General features: G+C 45.5%; 1 protein-coding gene across 3 annotated transcripts in view; it reads left to right on the forward strand.

The window, feature by feature from the left end:
- Fbxo42 (F-box protein 42) overlaps positions 1 to 25,936 on the forward strand; it is a 56,141-nt gene that overhangs the window by 6,910 nt on the left and 23,295 nt on the right. Inside the window, exons 2-4 of one of the 3 annotated variants that reach the window (NM_172518.3) lie at positions 12,882 to 13,146; positions 15,993 to 16,109; positions 25,567 to 25,701. In NM_172518.3, coding sequence (NP_766106.2) covers positions 12,897 to 13,146; positions 15,993 to 16,109; positions 25,567 to 25,701 — 502 coding nt within the window. In that variant the 5' untranslated portion in view covers positions 12,882 to 12,896. The remainder of the gene's footprint in view (positions 1 to 12,881; positions 13,147 to 15,992; positions 16,110 to 25,566; positions 25,702 to 25,936) is intronic. The other 2 variants (XM_006538702.4, XM_006538703.4) reach the window with 2 other exon arrangements.

Consider the following 25,936-nt stretch of genomic DNA (forward strand, 5'->3'; position numbering starts at 1 on the left):
TATTTTGACTAGCCTAGAACTCTCTATGTAGACCAGGCTGATCTCAGATTCATGTATGGTTGGCATCTCATGTTTCTAATACCAGCAGTCAGTAGTGAAGGCAGAAGGATTGCTGTGAGTTGGAGGCCAGTGTGGACTAGAGAGTGAGTTCTAGGACAGGCAGGGCTACACGGATAAACCCTGTCTCACCCCATCCTTTCCATCCTGTCGGGAGGAGTGCCCAGGAAACTCTGATGAATGCTGTTAGAACAACTGTGAGAAGGGAGAGAGCAAACACTGTTGGAGCAGTGGTATATCTTCTCCACGCACCATGGAGTCATCTGAGATCAGTGTTTCACATGAATGGAATCGAGCACTCAGTGGCTGAAAACTGGAGGATTGGCTGTTCTGGGCTGTATCACTCAGTAATAGAGAGATTGCGTAGCATAGTTTGTCCAAGACCGATTCCCCAGCACTGAAAAAGAAAACCAAAAGATACAGAAAGAACTTGGGGTGCTAGAGTCTCTCCTGTTGAAGGTGTTTTCTGGTTTTGTTCTCATTTTCTTAGCTGCTTAGGATTGAACTTGGGGCCTTCAATATAGAGGGGAAGTGCTTAACCACTGAACTAAACCCTGTCCCATTTCAAGCTTTGACTTGTGGTTTTTAACTTTAATCATGTACCAGGACTAAATGTGTCATCTCTCCATAATTCTAGACTTGGGAAGCCAAGACAGGAGTATGGAGAATTAGTGGCTTCACAGACAACAACAAAATACACAAACAAAAGCATGATAGTTAAGGCCTTCAGTCCTAGCTGTGTATCATCCTTCTCTTATATGGCATTGCGGTGGGAACATGTCAGCTTGATGACAGAATTTGTAAACTGGCCAGGCAGTGGTGGCACACGCCTTTAATCCCAGCACTTGGGAGGCAGAGGCAGGCGGATTTCTGAGTTCCAGGCCAGCCTGGTCTACAGAGTTCCAGGACAGCCAGGGCTACACAGAGAAACCCTGTCTTGAAAAGCCAAAAAAAAAAAAGCATTTGTAAACTACGCTGGAGTGGTAAATGAGAAGGAGTGAAATCAGGAGCATGCTGGACACTGCAGACGCTTGTGAGCCCAGACTCTGGAGGCAGAGGCATCGGATCTCTGAGTCTGAGGCTTCACTCTGCTCTAGAGTGAGTTCTGGGACAGACAGGGCTACACAGAGAAACCTTGTCTCAAAAAACAAAAAAACAAAACAAAAAAACAAAATTAGGAGTATTTATTTTTAGTAGAGCATATTCTTAGTTGTGGGTTCTTTAAAGAATTTATCATGACTGTTCATCTGTCTTAGGTGCTAGTATGGAATCCAGGGCCCTTTGCTTTGGTAAGTGCTTTGTCCGCCTGCCTGCCTTCCTTCTTTACTTTCTTTTCTCTTTTTTAAAGTTTTTAGGTAACATGTAAAGTACTGGGATTTCATTTTGACATTTTCATAGTATGTATCATTTTACCTTCTCATATTTGCCCCTTGTCCAAATATTTATTTCTAAAATGTATTACATTTTTTGAGAGTGTGTGAATGTGGGATGCCATTGAACAGCCTTTGGGAGTTGGTTCTCTTCTTCCACCACGTGAGTCCTGTTGTTAGAACTCAGTCCTCAGGCTTGGTTGTCAGGTGACCCCCACTGTGGCCAGCACAGAGGGAAGTTAGTGTAATGCTGACCCTTAGGCCTCAGTCGCAGCATTACCGACTGTAGTCATTCCTGTTTCCCACCTGGGGAATATATTCTGGGGTGATGCAGGACATTGAGGACGGTTGTAATGGCACTTTCTATGTATCTAGACATGATACCTTTGGCTTTGTTTTTGGGAGAGTCTCACTCGATAGCCCCAGCTGGACTGGAATACATTATGTATACAAAACTGGTCTTGAATTTGCAGCAGTCCTTGGTCCTGGGGAATACAACATGAGCCACTTGCTGGACATGATAACTTTTTGTTGGTTGTATTTTGTTTTGTTTGAAACAGGGTCTCTCTGTGTAGCCCTGACAGTTTTAGAAGTTACTGTATAGACCTGACAGAGATTCACCTATGTCCCTCTCCCAGGTCCTGGGATTAAAGCATGGCTAGACTCTGTATCTTGAGGCTTTCTTGTTACCTTGGAGCAAAATTCTGGCTGTGTATTACATCTTAGTTTCTCCTGCTATTTATTGCCTTGCTCTCTGCTTCATTGGAAACCATAGTGATGAGGAAAGAGATGTGGGTTTTAATTAGGCAGGTGATCAGTGGGTAGAGTCTAACTCGTGAGGCAGTGAGAAGCAGAAGCTGTCTATATGATAGGCCTGTTGTTGTAGGCCGCCCGCTCAAGTGTTCATGTAGCCCCAAGATGATGGCTCTCCTGCCTAAGGTGACAGAGGTTAGAAGGACAACTCCATTAGCCGAGGATCCTGCCACATTCCCAAGTAGAGAGGGATAGTTCAGACACATGGATGGCTAACAAGGACAGAGGCAAGAGATCCAAGAATGTCTGAGGGAATGAAATCTGTGGGAAAGGCCACTGACCTCACTGTGGGTAAGCCCCTGGGCACAGCATGGTAAATACTGTCTGGTAATTTTATTTTTTTGTTTGTTGCAAGAGTGTTTCTAAAGTAATTTAGGCTGGCTTTATACTTGCTGTGTATTGCCCAGACTGGCCTAGAACTCAAGCTCTTTTGTCACAGCTTCCATACTGCTGAGATTACAGGAGTCCATCTCCTCACCCCCTCAGCCCCCTAACCAAGCAGCAGAATCCATCAGTTAGGTGTCCTCTGGCTCAGTAATGCATTTAATTCTGACACCACCTGGAGGTAGCTTCAAATCCTGAGCTTGAGGATTCAGCACTGTCACAGTGACCCCACTCCAGATGCCAGCAGAAAGGCTGGTGTCTCATGACTTCCTCTTTGGGTCATAGAACGTCCACAAACACTACATGTGCTCTTTGTTCTAAACTCCATATTTACTACCGTATTATAAAAGATACTGTGAGGTGCTGGGGTGCCAGGTGACTGCTGCTGCACCATGGAGACCTGCAAACGCGATGTGATCCACAGGGGCCTGACTGTCAGCCTAGTCAAAAACAGGGTCAGTAGCAACCCTGTCTCAAAGGAGTGAGGCAGAGCAGGATGGAGGAGAAGCCTGCTCCGGGCTCCCTGTACATGCACAAGCCACACAGGCACACACACTCACACACTGCAGGCTGTGGATAAATGGGGGTGCCTGCAGTGAGCCTCCATGCCCTTCGGGCACACCTCAAGATGTTCTACATTCACAGTAGCCGCCTGCAGTCTCCCCAGACCCAGAGTTCTTGGTGTGTTTCTGTGTGTCTTAGGCAGAATATTATGTGGCCCAGGATGGCCTTAAACTCTGTTTTGTAGGTAAGCATGGCTTTGAGTTCCTGATCCTCCTGCCTCAGCCTCCTAAGAACTGGGGTTACAGGTTTGTACACCATGCTTAGTGCCTTTTGTTTTGTTTTCTTTTGTTTTTCAAGACAGGGTTTCTCTGTGTAGCCCTGGCTGTCCTGGAACTCAGTCTGTAGACCAGGCTGGCCTGGAACTCAGAAGTTCACCTGCCTCTGCCTCCCAAGTGCTGGGATTAAAGGTGTGAACCACCACGCTCAGTGCTTAGTGCTTTTTTGAGTTTGATTGATCAAATCATTGGCTATTGGTGATCAAGTTAGCAATTGGAGGGTTGGCCTGATAGTCTGACTCTTTAATCATGCTTTAATCTTTCTCGTGGTCAGTCCTAATCCTGAAGCTCCTAGGGCTGCCAGTTGTCAGTTAACTATTAGTACAGAAAGATTCTACTTTGGAAATTCTCCTGTTTTTAGAAGTTGTATGCCAGGAAACAGAAGAAAGGCCAATTATACATTTCACGATTATCACACTCACACTGGAATCCTTAGCATTCAGCATTTCAAGGTTGTACGCTACAACTAGTCTGTATCATTAACTTCATCAGTAAGGACTTTGTTCCTAGCCAGGCATGGTAGTACATGCCACTAATCCCAGCACTTGTGAGGCAGAGACATGCAGATCAATGTAAATTTGTGGCCAGCCTCAGCTACATATTACCTTCCTGCCTTAAAAAACAAAACACTGGGCCTGGGGAGGTGGCTCAGCAGTTAAGAGCACTGGTTACTCTTGCAGAGGGCCTGGGTTTTGTTCCCAGAGCTTACATGGGGCTCACTGCCGTCTGTAACTCCAGTCCCAGGGGATCTGATACTCTCATCTCCACAGGCACCAGGTACACATGTGGCACACATGGTTACATGCAGGCAAAACACTTGTGCACGTAAATAAAACAACAGAATAGCTTTAAAATAGAGGCCGGGAGCACACTCGGCTGGTGGAGTGCTTGCTGTGGGTGTGTTCCTCAATACTACGAGAAGGCAGAATATCGATATTGATAAGTAACTGTTAGTGTCTTAGACAGAGCTTTTACAACGAGCAGGCTTCCTGGTGACACCCAGTGGAGATTAGCAAAGGTTAAAGGTTCATTGATTCAGTGCTTGCAAAGCTGAAGTTCATTGTGGAAGGAGTGCTTGAGATGTCTGACGGCCACTGACGGCCACCTAGTGTCAGTTTATTTTATGTACGGATCTAAGGAGGTAGTTGAGGCCAGCTGAGCTACTGTAGTGTGTTTTAGGCGAGGGCAACCAAAGCCGTGGGGCCCTGTCATAGCCACCTCAGTTTTGCAGGGTTTTATTATTGCAAAGAAGGTACATGAAGCCACCTCTGCATGTGTGCTATGTGTATATGACTTTTTTTCAGTGGAAAGATGTCTGAAAATTACCTTGCTCAGTCAAGCCACCCCCTCCCCCCAGTTTACATATTTAAGGATAACTGTTGCCAAATGCAGAAGTTCTGATGTTTTTCTGTCCTTTGTGCTCCTGTTGCCTGTGCAGTAGCAGAAACCACTTGAATGAGGGTTCACAGATGCAGCTCTAGGAACTGTTAGGAGAGAGCGTTTCACTGCAGAACTGTTGTAGAGAGCACAGTGAGTTAAGAGTTTGTAAGGCTGGGCCTTGATGGACACAGGGCTGCCTCAGAAGAGGAAGCTGCTTCCCTTAATTGCACCAAAACGCACGCACCAGCGTGGGCGCTCTGGGGGTGGGGTGCATTCCTCTTCTCCAGGGGCATTCAACTAATATGTGAGAATCTGATACCAAGCTCTGTGGAGTTAATTTATGAAACTCTGTGATTTGACTGTAGGAAAGTTTTATTGATATAATCAGTTGGAATTTATTAGATAAAAGTAAAATACAGCCGGGCGTGGTGGCACACACCTTTAATCCCAGCACTCAGGAGGCAGAGGTATGCGGATTTCTGAGTTCGAGGCCAGCCTGTTCTACAGAGTGAGTTCCAGGACAGCCAGGGCTACACAGAGAAACCCTGTCTCGAAAAAACAAAAACAAAAACAAAAACAAACAAACAAAAAGTAAAATACAGTGTTAGTTAAATTTTGTTAACGATCTAGGCCTGAATAATGTGGAGAGCTGGACATAGTCGCACAGGCAATCAGGAAGCTGAAACACAGGGGTTACAAGTTCAAGGCTAGCCTGGAGTGGTTAGAGACCAAGTCTGAAAAAGAAAAAAAGGCACTGTTTCTAACTTCCCTTTTGATTTGTTCTTTTTTTTTTTTTTAAACAACCAAAGCCTTATGTTTAAAGTTACAGTTATATCAGGTTTTTTCTTAGATACAGAAATTCAGGGCCTGTGATGGCGACTTGAGTAATGGTGTCTGCTACATGAGCTTGGCAGCCTGAGCTCAGCCTTCATGGAGGAGGAAGGGTACTGTCCTCTGACCTCCCGTGTGCACTGCCACCATCAATAGTAGATTTAACTAAAACCAAATTCAAATTTGGCTCTCAGGTGTGGGGGGAACAAGCCTGTAATCACAGCCCTCTGGAGGCTAAGTCCAGAGGATCATGGGTTCAAGACTGGCTTTGGCTATACGAGACCTTGTGGAGAGAACCAGTGTCCCCAGTTTTGGCTGAAGATGTGACTTAGTGGTGGTTTCATAGCATGTACCAGGTCCCCAGTTTAAGCCCCTATACTGCATAAGGGAGACAAATATAGGTCTAAAAAACCAGAACTGTAAGCATTATAGTTTAATTGTGATTTTGTACAAAGCACAGAAAGTTGAGTCTAGAATGCATGGTTTGGAATGTAGAGTATCATCACTGTTGAAACCAGTGCCCTTTGTTAACCAAACTATACTTAGTGGTAGCAAATCCTTTGACTGCTACATACAGACAAGGAGAGTGGGTGGCCTTGAGGCTAGCCTGTTTCTACAGCCCCTTGTAAGTCCTAAGGTACTTGTATTGAGTATTGACCATTGTAAAGAATGGTGTGATTTGGGACTAGAGAGAAAGCTCTGTGGTTGAGAGCAGTGGCTGCTCTTCCAGAGGACGGAGGTTCTGTTCTTAACACTCACTGCAGCTCATGCAGCCTGTAACTCCAGTTCCAAGGGATCTGACTCTCTCTTCTGACCTCCAGAGGCATCAGGCCCACACAAGGGACACCAGGCACACAGGTGGTAGGTACATAGACATACCTTGTAGAGGAAATATCCACTCATATAACACATATGTGTTTCTAAAAGTATGATTTGCCCTTGTGCCACTCTGCTTGACACTGTAGCACGTTGGAGTCTGGGGCAAGAGGATCACAAGTTCGAGGATAGTCTAAGCTGCATAGAGAGTTCTAGGCCTCTCCAAACAAACAAGAGAATGCTGATGGGTAACATGCGGGCATACTTTATTTCCTGTTTTATTAAAGGAAATCCTCATTGGGTAACAGACATGTTAACCACTGAAAACAATCCTCCTGCTGACATCTGTTATTGAATATGGGATGCTTTACAGAACCATCCGGTGGTGTCTGTATCAGAGGGACCCCGTTTGCTAATTATAACTGTACAGCAGTAGTGTTAAGGCCAAAACATAGACCTTTTTCTTTTGGTTAAATCATTGACTGCCAGGAGAGGAGTCTCCCAATTACGAGCTTCTGTTACTATAGATAAGATATTTTAATATCATGCATGTGGTCAAAACATCTGTTTGAGTGCCAAGTGTATTTTACCCTTTTCTCTAGTGCAGGTTTTCTAACTGGCAGATTACCAGTTTAAAAAATAGTAGTTTAAAACCCTGCCATCCCTACCTTCCCTTTCGGTGCTCTGAGATCCTACCTGGTCAGCAGAGTGGGGTCCAGCACATCCCTCCAGCGTCTTACCTAGGTGGAGGGTGGGTGGGTGGGCCCTCCTCTCCAGCTGGGCTGCTCAAGCTTGACGTCACACATAGTTTATCACACACTGCCTGTGCTGTTGCTTCCTTATATGTTCCTGGGTTTTGGTTTGTTTTCTGAGACAGGGTTTCTCTGTGTAGCCCTGGCTGTCCTGGAACTCACTCTGTAGACCAGGCTGGCCTCGAACTCACAGAGATCTGCCTGCCTCTGCCTCCTCAGTGCTGAGATTAAAAGCCTGAGCCACCATCACTGGCTGTGTTATTAGCTCTTAGTGGGAACATTCTCTTTTTGTACCTTTTGTGAGATCCAAACATAGTATTCTAATAATCGCAACAATTTAATTTGTGTGTGTGTTTTCAGTATATGCCCACCACAGTGGATGTCAGAGGGCAGCTTTTGAGAGTTGGCTTTTGCCACTATGGCACCCAGAGATGAAACTCAAGTAGTCTGGTTTGTATGGCAAACACTTTTACCATCTCACTAGCCCTGAACACAGTGTTTTAGGTCAAGTACATTGATACTTGTTGACTGCATAAAATAGAGTAAAATAATTTCTTCTAGAAATTTTCCGGTTTCTGTAACTTTGCATTTGACTTGGTACAAAGATGATGATGGTGATGATGGTGGTGGTGGTGATGGTGATGATGATGGTGGTGGTGGTGGTGGCGGCGGCGGCAGTGGCAATGGCAGCAGTGTATTCCTAAGGCTTAGCACAATCTGTTATGATTGGGTATAGATCTCTTGTCCAGCAGTGTTTGTATTCTCAGGAGCTGGGTTGTCTTCAGCTCACACTGACACCTGAGGTGGGAGCTTCCCGAGCGAGCTTCCCCAGCATCTGTGTGATTATGATGAAAATCTTTTGAAATTCTGAAGAGCAAGCTAGCTAGATTCTGTTCTAAACCTTCGCCAGCATTTTATTTAAGTAAATCAACTGAATTGCAGTTGTTTCTGTCTGTTTGCTCTTTGTGCGTGTGTGGAGACAGGCGAGAAACTTGTGGGAACTGGCTTTTTCCTGCTACCATGTGGGTTCTGGGGACTGGACTGAGGTGGTCAGGTTTGGGGTCAAGTGTCTCCTGTCCGCTAATCCATTTCACCCTCCATTCAACTGCGGTTTTGAGAGTCTCTCACTGAAGCTGGAGCGCAGTGATGCAGCTGGTGTAGCCAGCCAGTGACCTGGCAAACAAAACCTTGGCATTCTCAAACAGACAAGCAAACACCCCACTCTTTCTGCTCCCCTCTTTAAAAACAAACAGACAGACAGACAGACAAACAAACAAACAGAAACCCAAAACCTTCAGAACTCAAAGAGACATAAAAGCTTTTAGTTTTGGCCAGCAGACTGCCGAGCACTCAGTGACGTTCCAGTGTATTTTGATCCAGTTGCTGCTATGAGGTGAGGCCAGCATGTAGATGCTCTGAGGACGTGTCTGACCTAGTGCTCATCAGGATGCCCCATAGAAAGCAAAGAGGCCCAGCAAAACAGCCTGTCTTCACATTCTGATTCTATTGATTTGACTTCCAATTGTGAATTTTCCCAAAAGACCCATCACTTTGGGGAATGAAGAGGTCTGACACGGGTGAGGATAAGAACTTGTCTTTCTAAACAGCTCATGAAAACCTCGTTTCTGGAGTTAATGTGGTTATGTGGGAAATGCTTTAAGCCAGCAGAAAACAAAATGAAAACAAACAAACAAACAAAAAAATTCCAAAACTTGAGAGCATCAAAATGTGTCCATGTCCTCGGGAGCTCTGAGCACCTGGTTGTGGAAGAGAGAAAGAAGCTATGTGAATTGGTGCGGCACATACAGTTGCCAAGGAAAGGACCTGCCACCCCTGTGTCCGGGGCTGAGTCAGCAAGTATGCCCTTGGAAGCATGGGACTCATGTTTCTGTGGACCACGAGACAGTGAAGCTCCTTAGAGCTTACTTACCTACGGCTGTGTGGGGACCACTGCTCAGACTTGCTGACTGTGCTGTCAGAAGGCCTTGAAGGGGGTAAATGGTTTATTGAACCAGATGATGTTCTCTGTGTGGGAAATAGTGATGAGAATGTCCTCCACAGCCCCCTCCAATTCAGTCATTCTGAAGCTACCTGGGCTCATTGGGCAGCACTGTGCTGCGGCTGGCCGACTGTGTTGGAATTAGATGCGAACAGTGGCCTACTCAACAGGTCCTTTTTTTTTTTTTTTTTTTTTTTGGTTTTTCGAGACAGGGTTTCTCTGTGTAGCCCTGGCTGTCCTGGACCTCACTTTGTAGACCAGGCTGGCCTCGAACTCAGAAATCCGCCTGCCACTGCCTCTCGAGTGCTGGGATTAAAGGCGTGCGCCACCACGCCCGGCTCAACAGGTCTTTTTCTTGGACTTTTTTCTTATGTGAGTTTGCAGAGTGAGGTTAATGTTAATCCAGGAAATGAGAGAAAGGAGTCAGTCTTATGTGTTTGCAGAAATGAAAACAGAAGTAAAACTGTAGGAGTGCAGGGGCCTGAGAGGAGGGGAGAGTGGGAGTAGTAGGGGAAGATGGGGGGATACTCAAAAGACATCAGATACCTGCAAAGCAGTATGCATCCAAGGCAGGGCTTACATCCACAGGGAGGAAGGAAAGCAAGCCAAGCCAGGCATGGTGGCTCATAATTTATAATCTTAACACTTGGATAGCTGAGGCAGGAGGATCAGTGTGAATTTAAAGACAGTCTGGGCTACAGGATATCAAAAAACCCAACCCAACCAATCAACCAGCTAACCAATAACGGCTAGAGAGGTGGCTCAGAGGTTTAGAATGAATAAATGCTACTGCTGCCAGCAGCAGGCAGAGATCTCTCTGAGTTCCAGGCCAGCCTGCTCTACAGAGTGAGCTCAGGACAGCCAGGACTATACAGAGAAACCCTATTTCAAAACAAAACAGCAAAAGCAAAGAAAAGTTAATTCAGTTCCTGCATTGGAGGCCTCATGGGATCCACCTGCTTCTGGTCTCCTGGGGACTTGCACTCACAAGCCCACACCTACACACAGAAATGCGTAGATCCCCTTTAATCCCAGCACTCGGGAGGCAGAGGCAGGCGGATTTCTGAGTTCCAGGCCAGCCTGGTCTACAAAGTGAGGTCCAGGACAGCCAAGGCTACACAGAGAAACCCTGTCTCGAAAAACAAAAAAACAAAAAAACAAAAAAAAAACAAAAAAAATGTAGATCCATAATTAAAATTAAATAATTGTGAAAACATAAAACTAACACCATGAGGCTGGTGAGTTGGCTTATGGTGGCTAAGAGCACTTGCTGCTCATGCAGAGGACTCAGGTTCGATTCCCAGCACCCACAGACAAGTCCCAGCTGTCTGTAACTACAGTCCCAGGGATCCAGTGCCTTTTTCTGACCTCTGTGGGCACCAGGCATGCAAGTGCTGCTTATAAATACCGCAGGCAAAACACACATAGACATTAAAAACCAACAACAAAATTACCTAATGTTTACACTTGTGTTTGAAGAACTTGAGTTGGGCATGGTGCCCTTGGGAGGCAGAGGCAGGTGGATCTCCGAGGCCAGCCTGGTCAACATCTACAGAATGAGTTTTGAGACAGTCAAGGCTGTTTCATAGAGAAATCCTATCTCAAAAAGCCAACCCCCCTAAAAAAGAAAGGCTATTAAAAAAAAAAAACCCACAAAGATCAAAGCTCCATTCCCTGTGAAGACTCCAGCTGAGTCGTTTGCCTCTTCAAAGTCTGCCAGAGCTTTGCAGCCAAGTCCTCTTGGAGTGGTCCCCAGCCGGCGGTTAGTAGTGACACAGGAGCTTCATCCTGTCCCTCCTTCCATCCTTCACCTGACCTTTCTAACCAGCTGTCTCAGAGAGCTCTGTGAGAGAGGCGTGGTCAGCGTGGCACCCTGGTCTTCTGTTCCCGACATCCCTCAGAGAATTCACTCCCCACTAAACCTTTAGTCCTAACTTGCGCAGCACCTCTCCTTTCAGACTCTAACTGGAACATAATTCTTCTTTTTGAGCAGTTTCAGTGAGTAGCCTGGCTGGCCTTGAATTCACTGTGTAGAGTAGGCTGGCCTTCAACTCACAGAGATCCTCCTGCCTCTTTACCTCTCAAATGTTTGGACTGAAGGTGTGCCTCACCGTACCTGTTCTTATGTAAATGGCAGTTCCTTAGTTTTACTGTTTTGACCTTAGGCTTTGCACATGCAAATGACTTATTTGCCTTTGTGTAGTTAGAATTTTCTTTCTAGAGATTTCTGGAACTAGAGTTCCCGCATAGAGGGAAATTTATGTAATCTATAATATCTCCATTAGAAATAACTATTGACAAGAACATACTCTGACCAACTCTTGCTCTCAGCCCATGGCTTTTCCACAGGCTGAGCTCTAGCTCCCAATTAGGGAACAGACTTTCCCAGCACTTTGGAACTTTGTATATTAATCACTGTCCTCACTTACGGTGGCATAAATTAGCTTTGCTCTGGCATAAATTGTCATGCAGAATGTACTCTGCCCTCTCTGCTGAGTATCTCTTCTGAGAGACTGGGGCCTGTGCCTGTCGTTCCTGACTTCATGGGTTTCCATCACGAATGACAGTTCTTATCATTGGTTTTGTTGTCAGGCACTTGGGTTTGTTTATTTGTTTTTATTGCCTAGGTGTATCATGTTTTCTGTTGTTCATATTGTTTTGTGGTTAACAGTTTAGCCAGCTAAGCCTGTTCTTAGAAAAGTTATTATTTTCTAATTGAATTGCCCTATATAAGGATAAGCACTCTACAGTTGAACCATACCCCCTCTCAAACTGATGTGTATAAATATATGTATTAGTATTATAGTCTGTAACCTCCAACTTTTCCTGCTTCAGCCTCCCAAGTGCTGGGCTCTCAGGCTGGCCCAAGAGAGCTATGCCTGTCTTAAAGCTTCTGCTTTTTTAACTCATATCTTCCTTCCAGCATTCTTCTATTCTTTTCTAGGACTCAGAGTTAGTTTTTCCTTGTCAGTGGGAGGTATCCCCTGCACCACATATTAGTCATATCTCTGAGGTAAGGAATTATGAAAGAACAGGTTTTCCAGGTTGTCTTTGCTTGCTTGAGATGGTTCCGCTGTGTGTAGTCTTGGTTGGCCTAGAACTCACTATGTAGACTCTAGGCTGGTCTAAAAGTCGCAGAGATCTACCTGCCTCTGCCTCCTTTGTGCTAGAATTAAAGAATTAGAGGTCTGTGTCCACTTGGTGGCATTTTTGTTTTTTATATTTAATGTGTTTTAGTGTTTACCTACTACACATGTGCAGTTCCCATAGAGGCCAGAAGATGGTGGTAGGTCCCCTGGAAATGGAGTTCAGGCTATTGTGAGCTACTGGTGCTGGGAACCAAGCCTGGGCTCTTTAGAAGAGCAGTGCTCTTAACTGCTGAGCCTTCTACCCACCCACCCCCCCCAAGTCTTCCTGTTCGAAGGTTATACTGGGACTTGTGTGCCATTCTAGGGGGAGGGAGGATGTGGCGGGCTTGGCATTGGCACTCTACCTATGAGATTAATATGGATCCGACTGGTTACGGGGAAGTGCTGGAGCAGCTTCATGCTGTGGGAAGGAAGGAGGCTGTGAGCAGCTCGGGTGCTCAGTGCTCCTGTGCTTCTGAGAGCTGTGCACTGATGTTTACTTCTTACACTAGAGCTTCGAGTGTGTCATGGCCAGCTCCTCGGACAGTGAAGATGACAGTGTCATGGCCGTGGACCAAGAAGAAACTGCACTGGAAGGGACAATGGAGCAAGATGAGGACCCCCACCCAGTGTTGGAGGTTGAGGAAACAAGACATAATAGGTCCATGTCTGAGCTGCCGGAAGAGGTTTTGGAGTATATTCTGTCCTTCCTTTCACCATACCAGGAACACAAGACTGCAGCTCTGGTCTGCAAACAGTGGTATCGACTTATCAAAGGTACACTTGTTTTAAAGAGGTGTGTGTGTGTGTGTGTGTCCATCCATCTGTCCATCTGTCCGTCTGTCTCCATGTATGTGTATGTTGCATGTATGCAGGTGCCTGTGGAGGCCAGGTGAAGGCGTCAGATTCACTGGGTCTTGAGTTACAGGGTCTGGGAGCCACCTGTGTGGGAGCTGGGCTTGAACTCAGTCTTCTGGAAGAACAGCAAGAGTACTTAGCCACAGAGACCTGGCTATGTCCATTGTGGTTTTGTGTGTGTGTGTGTGTTTTTTTTTTTTTAAGATTTATTTACTATTATATCTAAGTACACTGTAGCTATCTTCAGATGCACCAGAAGAGGGCGTCAGATCTCATTGCAGGTGGTTGTGAGCCACCATGTGGTTGCTGGGATTTGAACTCAGGACCTTCGGAAGAGTAGCCAGTGCTCTTACCCGCTGAGCCATCTCACCAGCCCGACCTTCATTTTTTTAAATAATTTTTTCTGAAGCAGAAATGGGGATAATGGAGATATTTTAATATATTCTTAAACATAAAGGAAAGAGAGAGAGGCGTGTTTGAGAGATAGGTTTACATAGTTCATGGTTTTAATTCCAGCCCTCCAGAGGCAGAGGTAGACAGATCTGTGAGTTCAAGGCCAATCTGGTCTATAGATAGAGTGAGTTCTAAGACAGCCAGGAGTATCAGAGAAACCCTGTCTCCAAAAAAAAAAAAAAAAAAAGCAAAAGCAAATGAAGTATGCCTTTAGTGAAATTATTCATTAGGATGGATATTTTAGAAAAAGTAGATTGTTCTAGAAGCATGATTAAACAAACAAACAAACAAAAACACAAAAGACCCCACAGTTTCTTTATATAGCACTGGCTGTCCTGGAACTTGCTTTATAGACCATGCTGGTCTCAAAATCAGAGATCCATTTGCCTCTGTCTCCTGGGTGCTGGGATTAAAAACATGCAACTACCATGCCTAGTGAGTATTTACTTTTTGAAATCCACTATATATGCACATGTGCTTTGTATATAGCCTGGGCTGGACTTGAACTCATGACCCTACATGCCAGTTCTCTGAGTACAGGAGTTGTAGCCTAGCATAATGCTCTATTTTTAGAGGGATTTTAGGTTCAGCGCCAGTAGTGGTAGGCATGGGCTTTGCCATCTACCTGTGCCCTACACAGAAACAGCCTCCTTCCTTGACAGCACTGCCCACCACAGTGGCGCCATGTTGCAGCTGGTGAACCTGCACATCACTACCACCCAGAGAGCATCCTTTATCTTAGGGTTCAGTCTTAGTGGTGTCCATACTACAGATGTACACAAGTGTATACTGATGTGTACTAACACTGGAGTAACACTCTTCACCTATGTTTATTTATCTTCTTATGAGACAGGGTCTCAACATGCTTGCCTGCCTGGCCACAACTCACACTGTTCCACTTGCCTCTGCCCTTCTAAATGCAGGGGTTAAAAGTGGGGACCACAGTTCCTGGAAAGCTCTTAACTTAAAAAAGATGTTAATTAAGATGTTTATGTGTGTGTGTGTCTCTGTGTGTGTGTGTGTTTGCCTTCAGTGTATGTATATGCACCACATATATGGAGGTGCCTGTGGAGGCCAGAAGACAGCATTGGATCCTCTAGAACTGGAATTACGGAGAGTTTTAAGCCACCCAACAGAAACAGAACCTGGGTCCTCTGTAAGGGCAGCAAGTGCCCTTAACTGCTGCGCTGAGCTCCAGCCCCTAAGCTCCAAACACTTACTTTTTGTTTGTTTGGTGTGTGTATGTTTGTTTTCTATCACATGGGTGCCTGATGTCTACTGAAGCCAGAAGCATATATTGGATCCTGTGGAGCTGAAGTTACAGGCAGTTCTGAACCTCTGTGTAGGTGCTAGGAAGTGAACCTGGGTCCTCTGGAAGAGCAGCCAGTGCTCTAACCATTGAACCATCACTCCAGTCTACCCAAGCGCTTAACTTTTAAGAGTCAGTTCTTGGACATACATTCAACCTATCACAATCTATTATGTAATAATCAACTTATATGGTCTCACTTAACTGGAGAATTCCTGATCGCTATGATCTAACTCTGTAGACACTGCTTCATCATATTCTTTCACAGAGCTAAGTTACTTCCCCCCTGTGCTTTGTAGTAAATGCTACCAGTTGTCTTCCTTGCCTCATGGTAGCCACCAGCACGAGGACAAGGATTATCACCTGAGCTGAGTCAGTACCTTACACACACCTCTCAACTTCCTCTGGCTTGATAAAGTGCAGTCTGTCCTTCCTCCCTCCCTTCCTTCCTTCCTTCTCTTTTTAAAGATTTATTTATTTATTTTATGTCTGAGTACATGATAGCTGTCTTCAGACACAGCACAAGAGGGCGTCAGATCCCATTAAAGATGGTTGTGAGCCACCATGTGGTTGTTGGGAGCTGAACTCAGGACCTTTGGAAGAGCAGTCAGTGCTCTTAACCACTGAGCCATCTCTCCAGCCCAAAATGCAGTTCTTTCAATTTGACATTCCTTGATTCTGTTTCCTTTCTTTGAACAAAAATGAGAAATTTGGACTTCCTCCAAAATATACAAGTGAGAAAGCAGTTAAAAGATACAATTTTGCCAGGTGGTGGTGGCCCACGCCTTTAGTCCCAGCACTTGGGAGGCAGAGGCAGGTGGATTTCTGAGTTCGAGGCCAGCCTAGTTTACCCAGTGAGTTCCAGGACAGCCAGGGCTGCACAGAGAAACCCTGTCTCGAAAAACCAAAAAAAAAAAAAAAAAAAAAAAAAAGATACATTTGTAATGATTTTCCCTCTGATGTTAGTATCTAAGCTGAGGGCTTTGGTTTTTCTCACCTTTAGGTGTGGCCCACCAGTGTTACCATGGCTTCATGAAGGCTGTCCAGGAAGGAAACATTCAGTGGGAGAGCCGGACTTACCCTTATCCGGGAACCCCTATCACTCAGCGCTTCTCCCACAGTGAGTATCCACACTGCCTGTGCTGTGTCTCTAGAACTTTCTTGGAGACATGGCGTTTCGTCTGGCTTCTGAATGAAGAGACTGTAAAATGAGGGTTTCTAACAGAATTAGGAAGAAGTGAATGTAGACACGTGGTGAGGACTGAAGTATAACAGTGGTAGAGTGCTTGCCCAGGAAGGCCCAGGCTCAGACCCTGACAGATAAGGTGCTAGGGCTTGATCATGTTAGATTGTGCTTTTTTATTTGACTCGACTCCTGCTTCAGACTCCTGAAGGTGATGGTTTTGGGCATGTGCCACCATACCAGCTAGAGTTGGGCTTTGGTCGGAAGGCGCATGCATTGGTTACCCATGCCATCAGAACGCGACCTCAAAACTTAGCAGCTTAAACAGTATTTCTTACCTGTTCTTGAAGGTGTGGGATTTGGAGATGGCCGTGATTTCTGGTTTAGAAATGTCTCCTAGAGTTGCTATCTCTGTCATCCAGAGGCCTACGTTTTGTATTCATGGACTTGGTAGACCCAGTCACACTGTCAGCTGCTTGCTGTAGAGCTGAGAGGGTGTCTGATGGAAGCCAGAGCAGTCTTCATAATCTCCGAAGTGAGTGCATCTCTTCCTTCCTGTTCTCTTGGTCACAGAGATCAGCAGGACTTGTAAACACTGCAGGTGAGGATCCTTCAGTGCCACCTACCCCAGGTCTCTGCTATACTTACCTGGAGATGGTCAGGAGTAGTTATGACTTGTTTATTGCATTGGGGTTGGATGAAAGTAGACCAAGGAGACAGATGAGAGATGAAGTGTCCCACGCAGCTCCTGGGGAGCTGCCCGTTCACTCGTGCTGCTCAGGAGGGGACACCTGCGAGTCTTCTATGGGACTTGGTGAAATCAGATCTGAGTGTGTGACAGTGAAGGACACTGGGCTTACAAGAGCAGTTGAGGGCTGGCGAGGTGGCTCAGCAGGTGGAGGGACTTGCTGCCATGCTGCTGTCACCTGAGTTCCATCTCTAGGACCCACATGGAGGAGGAGAACCAAATCCTGCTGGTTGTTAACTGTGAGTTGTCCTCTGACCTCCATTCAGTGTGGCTTATAGCTCCTTCCCCAGGGAATCAATCAATAAATGGAATGGGAAAAAGAGGCTAATGGAGTGGTGCTGCCTTGCCCGTGCTGGTACTCCAGCAGTTTACCCGGTGCTGCAGAGCCGGGAGAGCCAGCCACTGCCAGCTCAGTGCGAGAGGAACCTGCCGTGGGGCTGGGGTTGGGTAGGAGGCCTTCGAGACCAGCTGGGCTGTCTAGCAAAACCCTGTCTCGGAAGCAAAAAGCATGTGCCATTGTCATCATGCTGTTATGGAGAGTTCTGAAAAGATCTCAAGTGTTCCTGAAGTTTGCAGATGGAGATTTAGAAGGCTGGGCTGGGTGACGTTCTCTCGCAGGAGCCATATTTGACTCAGTGTGTTAGTTACTACTACAGATGGTAGGAAAGATGCTGACAGGGTTTCTCAAGACTATTGGTTTGGGTTTTTTTGCAAGGCTGGGGATGGAAGTCAGAGCCTGTTCCTAAGAACAAGCCTTTTACCACTGAGCTATATCCTGGCCCTAAAAGTGTCCTGCAGTGAGGAGAGTGAGTCTGCCTGTGTCAGCCAGCTTCCTGTAAGCAAAACAGCACACTGGAGGCGGTCAGTGTGTGAAGGGAACAGCTCTTACTTCAAGCTATGCCTTCAGCCTGTCACTGTGCACCTCAGTGAGGGCCACCGGCTAATTATGCTGTTTGAAACCCAGGAAGGATTCATAGGTAGTTTTGTTTTGTTTTGTTTTGTTTTGTTTTTTTAAAAAAAGTTTTCATACCATTGCTTTTTTCTGGTTCTAACTAGCAAACTACAGAGGACTGTTATAGAAAAATGGGCAATTTGGAACATGGATTAAAAATTAAGAATTCACCGGGCAGTAGTGGTGCAAGCCTTTAATTCCAGCACTTGGGAGGCAGAGGCAGGCAGATTTCTGAGTTCAAGGCCAGGTAAGTTCCAGGACAGCCAGGTCTACACAGAGAAACCTTGTCTCGAAAAATAAATAAATAAACAAACAAATAAATAAATAAATAAATAAATAAATAAATAAATAAATAAATAAGATGGCTCAGTGGCATCAGCACTGACTACTGTTCCAGAGGTCTTGAGTTCAACGCCCAGCAACTACATGGTGACTCACAACCATCTATAATGGAATCAGATGCCCTCTTCTGGTGTGTCTGAAGATAGCAACAGTGTACTCACATACATTAAATAAATAAATTTAAAAAATAAAATAAAATAAAAAATAAGAATTCGAGGGCTGGTGAGATGGGTCAACAGGTAAGGGTGCTTGCAACCAAGGCTGACAGCCTAAGTTTGATCCCCAGAGCCCTCATGGTAGATGGAGAGAACTGTCCTCTCACCTCCACACATGCACCTTGGCATGTGTACTCCTACACATATGCACAGAATGGATGGAAGGAGGGAGGGATGGGGAGAAGGAAGGAAGGATGGATGAAATTTGTTATTGTTAGTTTTGGAGACAGGGTTTCTCTGGGTAGCCCTGGCTATCCTGGGACTTGCTTTGTAGACCAGGCTGGCCTCAAACTCCGAGATCTGCCTGCCTCTACCTCCCAAGTGCTAGAATTAAAGGTGTGTATGCCACCACTGCCTGGCTAATAAATGGAATTTTAAAATTAAAAGAAAACTAAAGGATTTAATTTCACCCTTGGTTCCTTCCTTTCTCTATTCTGTATCTATTTTTGATCCATCAGTTTTCTTTCTTATCCCTACTTCATGTTGGTTCAAGATCTGCATTTTTAATTCTTCACTTATGTTACCATGGAGATACTGGATGTTCATACTCATTTAACTAAAAGTAGAGCACAGCCCCTACCCCCAACCGCTTCCCTTCCTTAATTTAGTGAATGTCTCTATCATCTTAAATACACGGTGTCTAGGTATTGGATTCATTCTCAAATCTTGCCCTCAGGATACAAAGCTGGATGTGTTAGTGTATCTCTGCACTTCGTAGAGCAAGGAGGGTCAGTGCAAGGAGCCCTGGCTGCTTAGTGAGTTTGAGCTCAGCCTGGGCTACCTGAGATTCTGTGTAAAACAAAACAAAAAGTCAGTGTCTATTGTGCCTCCGCCCTTTTCTGTTTCCCTTTCTCAGTCGTTACCCCTCAGCCACATCTCAGTACATCCCTCTCTTTCCCCCTTGTGGTGCACAAGCATGAATCGAGTCCTGCCCCATCTCCCTTCTGAGTGGCCTCTTTCCTCTCTCCACCTCAAGCTGCACTGAACTAAAGCTAGCCCCTCCTTCCTACAACAACAGAAAAAGCCACATTGTTCACACACTGCCCTGACCTCCCTGCTGTGGAGACTACACTTTCCCTCTGCTCTTCTGAACAGGGGCACCTTCCTCACAGTCCCTGGTAAGAAGCTTTGTCAGCCAACAGCAAAGATCTTTGCATCTGGGAATCAGGTTCCTTGGGCTTCTTACCCAGTTTCTGTATTTGTAAGATGTATGTGGCAAATTGTTTATGAAGTATGGTTGAGAAAAAATCATAATGTCTCCTCCAGTGCTTGTCCCTTGAGGACAGGTCCCACATAGTAGATATCCTTGGACTTAGCACCTAGTTGTAGTTCATGGCTAGTTCTAGAGTGACTATGCCTTTCCAATGAGAAATCACTCCACACACTTGGAGATTAATAAAGGAACAAGCTCTTTAAAGAATGTTGGGCTGTGGCTAATGCCCCAAGAGGAACCAGCCTCAAATAGAAGATCTTCTAGCTTACATGCATCTTACTTAGGCTTACGAATTTCACATACCCCTTACATCATCCTTACATCTCCTTCTGGTCCCAGCCCCTTTCCCCTAGCCCCATTCACACTTTGAACAATTTAGACAGGGTCAGAAGTTCAAATCTAGCCACTTAGGCAGATGGGACTTCTACTCAGCAAAGATACTGGCAGAATTGTTTTAGTATACCAGTGTTATTCTTTCTCAAATAGTTGTTATTCATCTGACAGAATTATGCTTTTCTCAGGAAGAGAACTGAGGGTGCCAGGACTGTACATGGTCTGTGACCCTGTGGCAGGCCTGGCCAGCACACCATACATCCTTTGAGTGTTTGGGAGGCAGCGCCCTTAGTTAAGTTCTGGTTTGTTTCTTGATGTCTCCAAAGCAGATCTACTAGTGAATCCTTCAAGTCTATTTGAGTATCTCCTCCATCAGTATTAACAGATTTTAATAATTGTCAAGATTTGTAGGCTTAAACAGCAACAAATATGGTTTATCAGGGAAAGGTACCTACCAACAAGCCTAAAAGCCAAAGTTCAATTACTAGGACCCACACAACAGAGAGAACCAACTCCTGAAAATTATCCAACTTCCACATATGTGCCATGATGCACACACACACCTGGAAAAAACAAAACAAAACAAAACTTAAAAAGCCATAGGCATAATAAATATATGTCAAGCACAAGATCTTTCCTATGTTAAAAGCCAGGGACACTCTTGACTCTAGCTGCATATGTATCAAAAGATGGCCTAGTTGGCCATCACTGGAAAGAGAGGCCCATTGGACTTGCAAACTTCCCAGTACAGGGGAATGCCAGGGCCAAAAAGTGGGAGTGGGTGGGTAGGGGAGTGAGGGGGAGGGTATGGGGGACTTTTGGGATAGCATTGGAAATGTAAATGAGGAAAATACCTAATAAAAAAATTAAAAAAAAAAAAAGCCAGGGACAGAAAAGGCAGGTGAAGTTTCACTTGGTGAATGTCTGCAAGCCTAATCATGACAGCCTTGGTAAATGGCGGATACTCTTGTCAGATTACTATAGCCAATTCCCAACATTGTAAGCCTTGAAGTGTTTAGGATTCTCATACAGTCAGGTAGTTCCACACACTGCTGATCTGGCTCCTGCGGGAGCCTGCATGCCCAGGCTGGATTCCCACCCTTGGCTGTCTTGAGTTATGTAATTACAGGCCTTATCAAATATGTTCCAGCTTGTAGCTGGGAGACACATGACAGCATCGCTTCTTCCAGCATGGGATAAACGCCTCAGGGCCTTTCCCTGGTGACAGTAGGGAGTTTAACATCTGAACGTCTGAACGTTAAAAGAGTGTGCAGCTCACCCAGGGACCATTGGGGACTGCTCAGACACTGTAGAAATCCAGATTCCTGAAAATCTTGCACCTAAGATGATTGTAGTTCAGTAGAAAACTATTGTGGTCTGTGGAGAACTGTTGGCTTTGCCTGGATAGTGTTGGCGACTTGAGATAAGTGTCTTTGTTATAGTTGTTCGTGTACAAGTTTGGGAATTTAACAGGTGGGATACACAGGTTCTACAATCTTAGTGCAGTACTCACACTGCTGTGAGCTCTGACTGTGCGACATTCCAGGGGTCTGGATGTTGTGGAAGGAAAACCTACTTGGGTGGAGAACTTGAGAAAACAGCAAGGTTGGGAAGGACTGAGACCTGCTCACTGTCCTCATCTCGTGGGGCGTTCCCGCTGCTGTCACCACACAGTCTCATCCAAGCAGGCAGTAAGCAGAGTGATTGGGGTGCTTGCTAGACTGTTGGGATGTCTATTTTCTTTCTGAATTTTGAGATAGAGTCTTGCTATGTAGCCTCGGCTGGCCTGGAACTCATTCTTTGCACTGTTGTCCTTGAGCTTATTGACTAAGCGTGCTTCCTGTCCAGTAGTGTGATGTGCTCTCGCTCTGTTAGATCTGAGTTCTGAACATTGTGTTCCAGATTGATGCTTTCTTTTCTCTCTAGCTTCACCGGTCACTGAAACTCAGCTCTGTCACTCGTGTTTCAGTACCTTACTGTCGGCCCTGTTTCCTGCTTCAGAAACCTTTGTTTGTTCAGAGAGAAGCAGGAAAGTGCAGCCTGCACTATTTTAGTATAGGATTAAAATACATGTGAAGGACCTCATGGGGCCCAACTGGCTGGGTTTTCAGTCCAAAAAGAGGAGAAGAATGTTTGCTATCTCTTTGAAAAATAAAGGCACTCTGCTCTTTTGATACATGAGGGAAGCTGCTACGAAGAGTCTGTGTAGACGAAGGCGACATAAGCTGGACTTTACAATCCTATAAGGAGATCAGGGACTTGCAGCATCATTTATTTTACATACTGCCGTGTGGTTCCTGGGTCATCGGGCCTGACAGCAAGCACCTTTGCCCACTGAGCTGGCCTGGACTCACTTTTCCAGGTGCCACTGTAATGAAGAGCAGTTTACACTTCAGACGCTCTAGAGGACTGTCAGTCAGGTAGTTCTCTCAGTGGCTCTGTCACTGGAGTTACTTGTCTATCCCGAGTCTGCCACAAGCCAGGTGGGTAAGCCATACCCGTCTCCTCCTAGTGCTCAAGAGGTCACCACAAGCTCAAGGCAAGCTGTGCAGTGAGACCAAGATAACCTGGAGCTGCTGAGTGTCCCTAATGGAAATGGAGGTGTTGCACTGGGAGTTACCCTCTTCCCTCTCAAGCCTTTAACTTAACCGCTGGTTATTTGTAGTTCTTAACAAATGTGAGCAATGGAACTTTAGTAGACTCTTACTTTTTACTCTATTTATTTATATTTTATTTTGGGATAGGAGCTCACGCTGTGAGCTGGAACTTGCTTTGTAGAACATGCTAGACTCTATTTTTAAAATAGACTGCCTGCCTGCCTGCCTGCCTGCCTGCCTGCCTGCCTGCCTGCCTGCCTGCCTGCCTTCCTTCCTTCCTTCCTTCCTTCCTTCCTTCCTTCCTTCCTTCCTTCCTTCCTTCCTTCCTTCCTTCCTTCCTTCCTTCCTTTCTTCCTTCCTTCCTTCCTTTCTTCAGAAAAGATGGATTGATTGATTATATGTAAATACACTGTAGCTATCTTCAGACACTCCAGAGGAGGGCATCAGATTTCCTTATGGGTGGTTGTGAGCCACCGTGTGGTTGCTGGGATTTGAACTCAGGACCTTTGGAAGAGTAGCTAGTACTCTTAACCGCTGAGCCATCTTTCTAGCCCTCTAAAATAGACTTTCTTGTTGTGAAGACAAAGTAACTCATTTAGCATAGATTCAAAATTATTATTATAAGATTTTAAATTTTTATTGTGTATGTATGGTGTTTCCCTGCATGTATGTCTTTGCATCATGTGCACTCAGTGCCCTCGGAAGCCAGAAGAGGCTATCAGATTCTTGGAACTGGAGTTACAGATGTTATAAACCTCCGTGTGGGTGCTAGGAATTGAACCCTAGTCCTCTGGAAGAACACCCGGTGCTTTTAAATATTCTTTTTTTTAATGTAGAGTGCTCTGCTGCATGTCAGAAGAGGGCATCAGATCCCTTTATAGATGGTTGTAAGCCACTGTGTGGTTGCTGAGAATTGAACTCGTGACCTCTGGATGAACCGCCAGTGCTCTTAATTGCTGATCCATTTCACCAGCCTCAGAAGGTAGTATTTAAAGGCTGGCTGGGCATGGTGGTGCACACTTTTAATCTCAGCATTTAGTAAGCAGAGGCAGGAAACTGTCTGTGAGATGTGGGCCAGCCTGGTCTATGTACAGAGTTCCAGGACAACTGTGGCTACATAGATTCTGTCTACAAATGAGCAACTGCCATCCCCCCCCAAAAAAAACAACAACCCAGAACACTTAAAGTCACTGGAGTGGGTACTGGGCAATCGTGAGAGCCAGTGTGTCATATTGCCACATTTTTGTGGTCAATGCAGTGGCAGCCATGTGGTCATTTGCTCCTTCACTGGGATTACTGGGGCACTAATGAAGCACATGGCTTTATTCAGCTGGTTTCTGACATGGCCAGGGTAGCAAGCTTGCTTAGAGGCCTGACAGCTGGCCAAATGAGAGAAACGGGGCACCTCCCAGAGCCGGTGCACACCACCACTGTAACTAACCATGACAGCAAATGCGGGCTTTGAGCATCTCCCTTTCTTTGAACTTGAGGCATCACAATTGCAAAGAGACCTTAACGTAGTGTGGAACAAGACTAAACTGCAGCCAAGTACAAGCATCTCAGGATAATGGATCCTTTATTCTTTCGTGTGATAACAACTATTGGATTTATGTGAGAAAGGAGAGAGAACTCCCCGCTTCCCCTACCCCCGCCTGTGTGCATGATGTAGACACAGGGAAGCTTGCTCAGTCTCTTTCTGGAGTCCAGATAGTAATGTGAGGCTGCAGGGCTTGTGTTCATCTTGTCCTAGGGACAGCAACTGGATGAGCCACAGGGCAGGGCTCAGCTTTTCTGCCTCTCAGCTGAACAGGATTAGGTCTTTCTTGGTTCCTTGGGGATGCTCTTACGACGAGCCTGGCATCTGCTAACTGTGCCTCTTCTGTGGCCTTGGTTCTCTTCAGGGTCTTTACTATCCTGATTTAGCCTGTACCAACCAGCATGCCTAGGGGCTCAATAGCTTCTTGCTTCTTCCTTCAATTGCTTTGGGCCTGAACTGCTGTTTCCTTTGCTGTACTTCACAAAACCCATCTTGATTTAGACGCTGGTTAAAATCGTTTTCACACTTGATGTCGTTGTGCTTCAATATAAAGATTTGTGCTTTAGGTTACATTTAGAAATAGAAAGCTCAGAGAAGAGTCCTTGGGGGACAGAGGAAGGACTTCTGTGGATGCTGGCTTGCTTTGCCCTAGAGCACGGGATGGAGTTTAGATTAGGCAGACTGAAGGGAGCTTCACTCAGAATGCCACCGTCTGAATGCCACCGAGTTGCTCTTCCTGGAATTATGCTGTCTCCCTCTGTGATGTCATTGTTGGTGTGCTCAATGCTCAGACATAGAATGTTTAGGGCATGGAAAGATGGCTTGTCTGTTCGAGAGCGCTATTGCTCTTCTGCAAGATTGAGTTCCTGGCATTTTTATGGCAGCTAATAATTGTCTGACTCCAGTTCCAGGGGAGTCTAACATCTTCTGGCCTCCATGAGCACTGTACATACATGATACACATGACATACATGCAAGAAAGACACCCATACATATAAAATAAAAATAAATGTTTAGAATTTTTTTTTAAAAGATTTTATTTATTTATATGTAAGTACACTGTAGCTGTCTTCAGACACTCCAGAAGAGGGAGTCAGATCTCGGATGGTTGTGAGCCACCATGTGGTTGCTGGGATTTGAGCTGTAGACCTTCGGAAGAGCAGTCGGGTGCTCTTACCCACTGAGCCATCTCACCAGCCCTAGAATTTTTAAATAATAAAAGAGAAATGCTCGCAGCTTTTCGCTGGGCTTTTTTTTTTTTTTTGCAGTGATAATAAGATACTGGTCAGGCTGAAGAGAAGCTGCTAAGGAGAGAACTTTGGTTCCTGGTTCAGAGTTGTTGAATGTGAGGAATAACTGAGTTTAAAAAAAAAAAAAAAGAGTTGTGGTTAAATGTTAACAATATCTGAAAATGAAGGTACAGTCACTTGTTTGTTGTGTTTCTCTGCCCCCTGTAGGTGCGTGCTATTATGATGCCAATCAGTCTATGTATGTCTTTGGTGGCTGTACGCAGAGCAGTTGCAATGCTGCCTTCAATGACCTCTGGAGGCTAGACCTAAATAGCAAGGAGTGGATTCGACCATTGGCCTCAGGTAAGTGAAGGACTGCTGACCTCTGGCTTCTCACAAAGGACATGTTTCCACTGTCCCACGCTTTGTCACATCTGCTGTGTAAATGCCTAGGATTATATGCTCATCTAAATCTTTGCAGTAAAAATAAAATTATAGCTGGTGCACATCTTTCATCCCAGCACTTGGGAGGCAGAGGCAGATGGTTCTCTGTGAGTTCAAGGTCAGCCTGGTCTGCATAGGAAGTTCTAGGGCTGCC

The sequence above is a fragment of the Mus musculus genome, chromosome 4, assembly GCF_000001635.26.
Source record: "Mus musculus strain C57BL/6J chromosome 4, GRCm38.p6 C57BL/6J".
Lineage (NCBI taxonomy): Eukaryota > Metazoa > Chordata > Mammalia > Rodentia > Muridae > Mus > Mus musculus.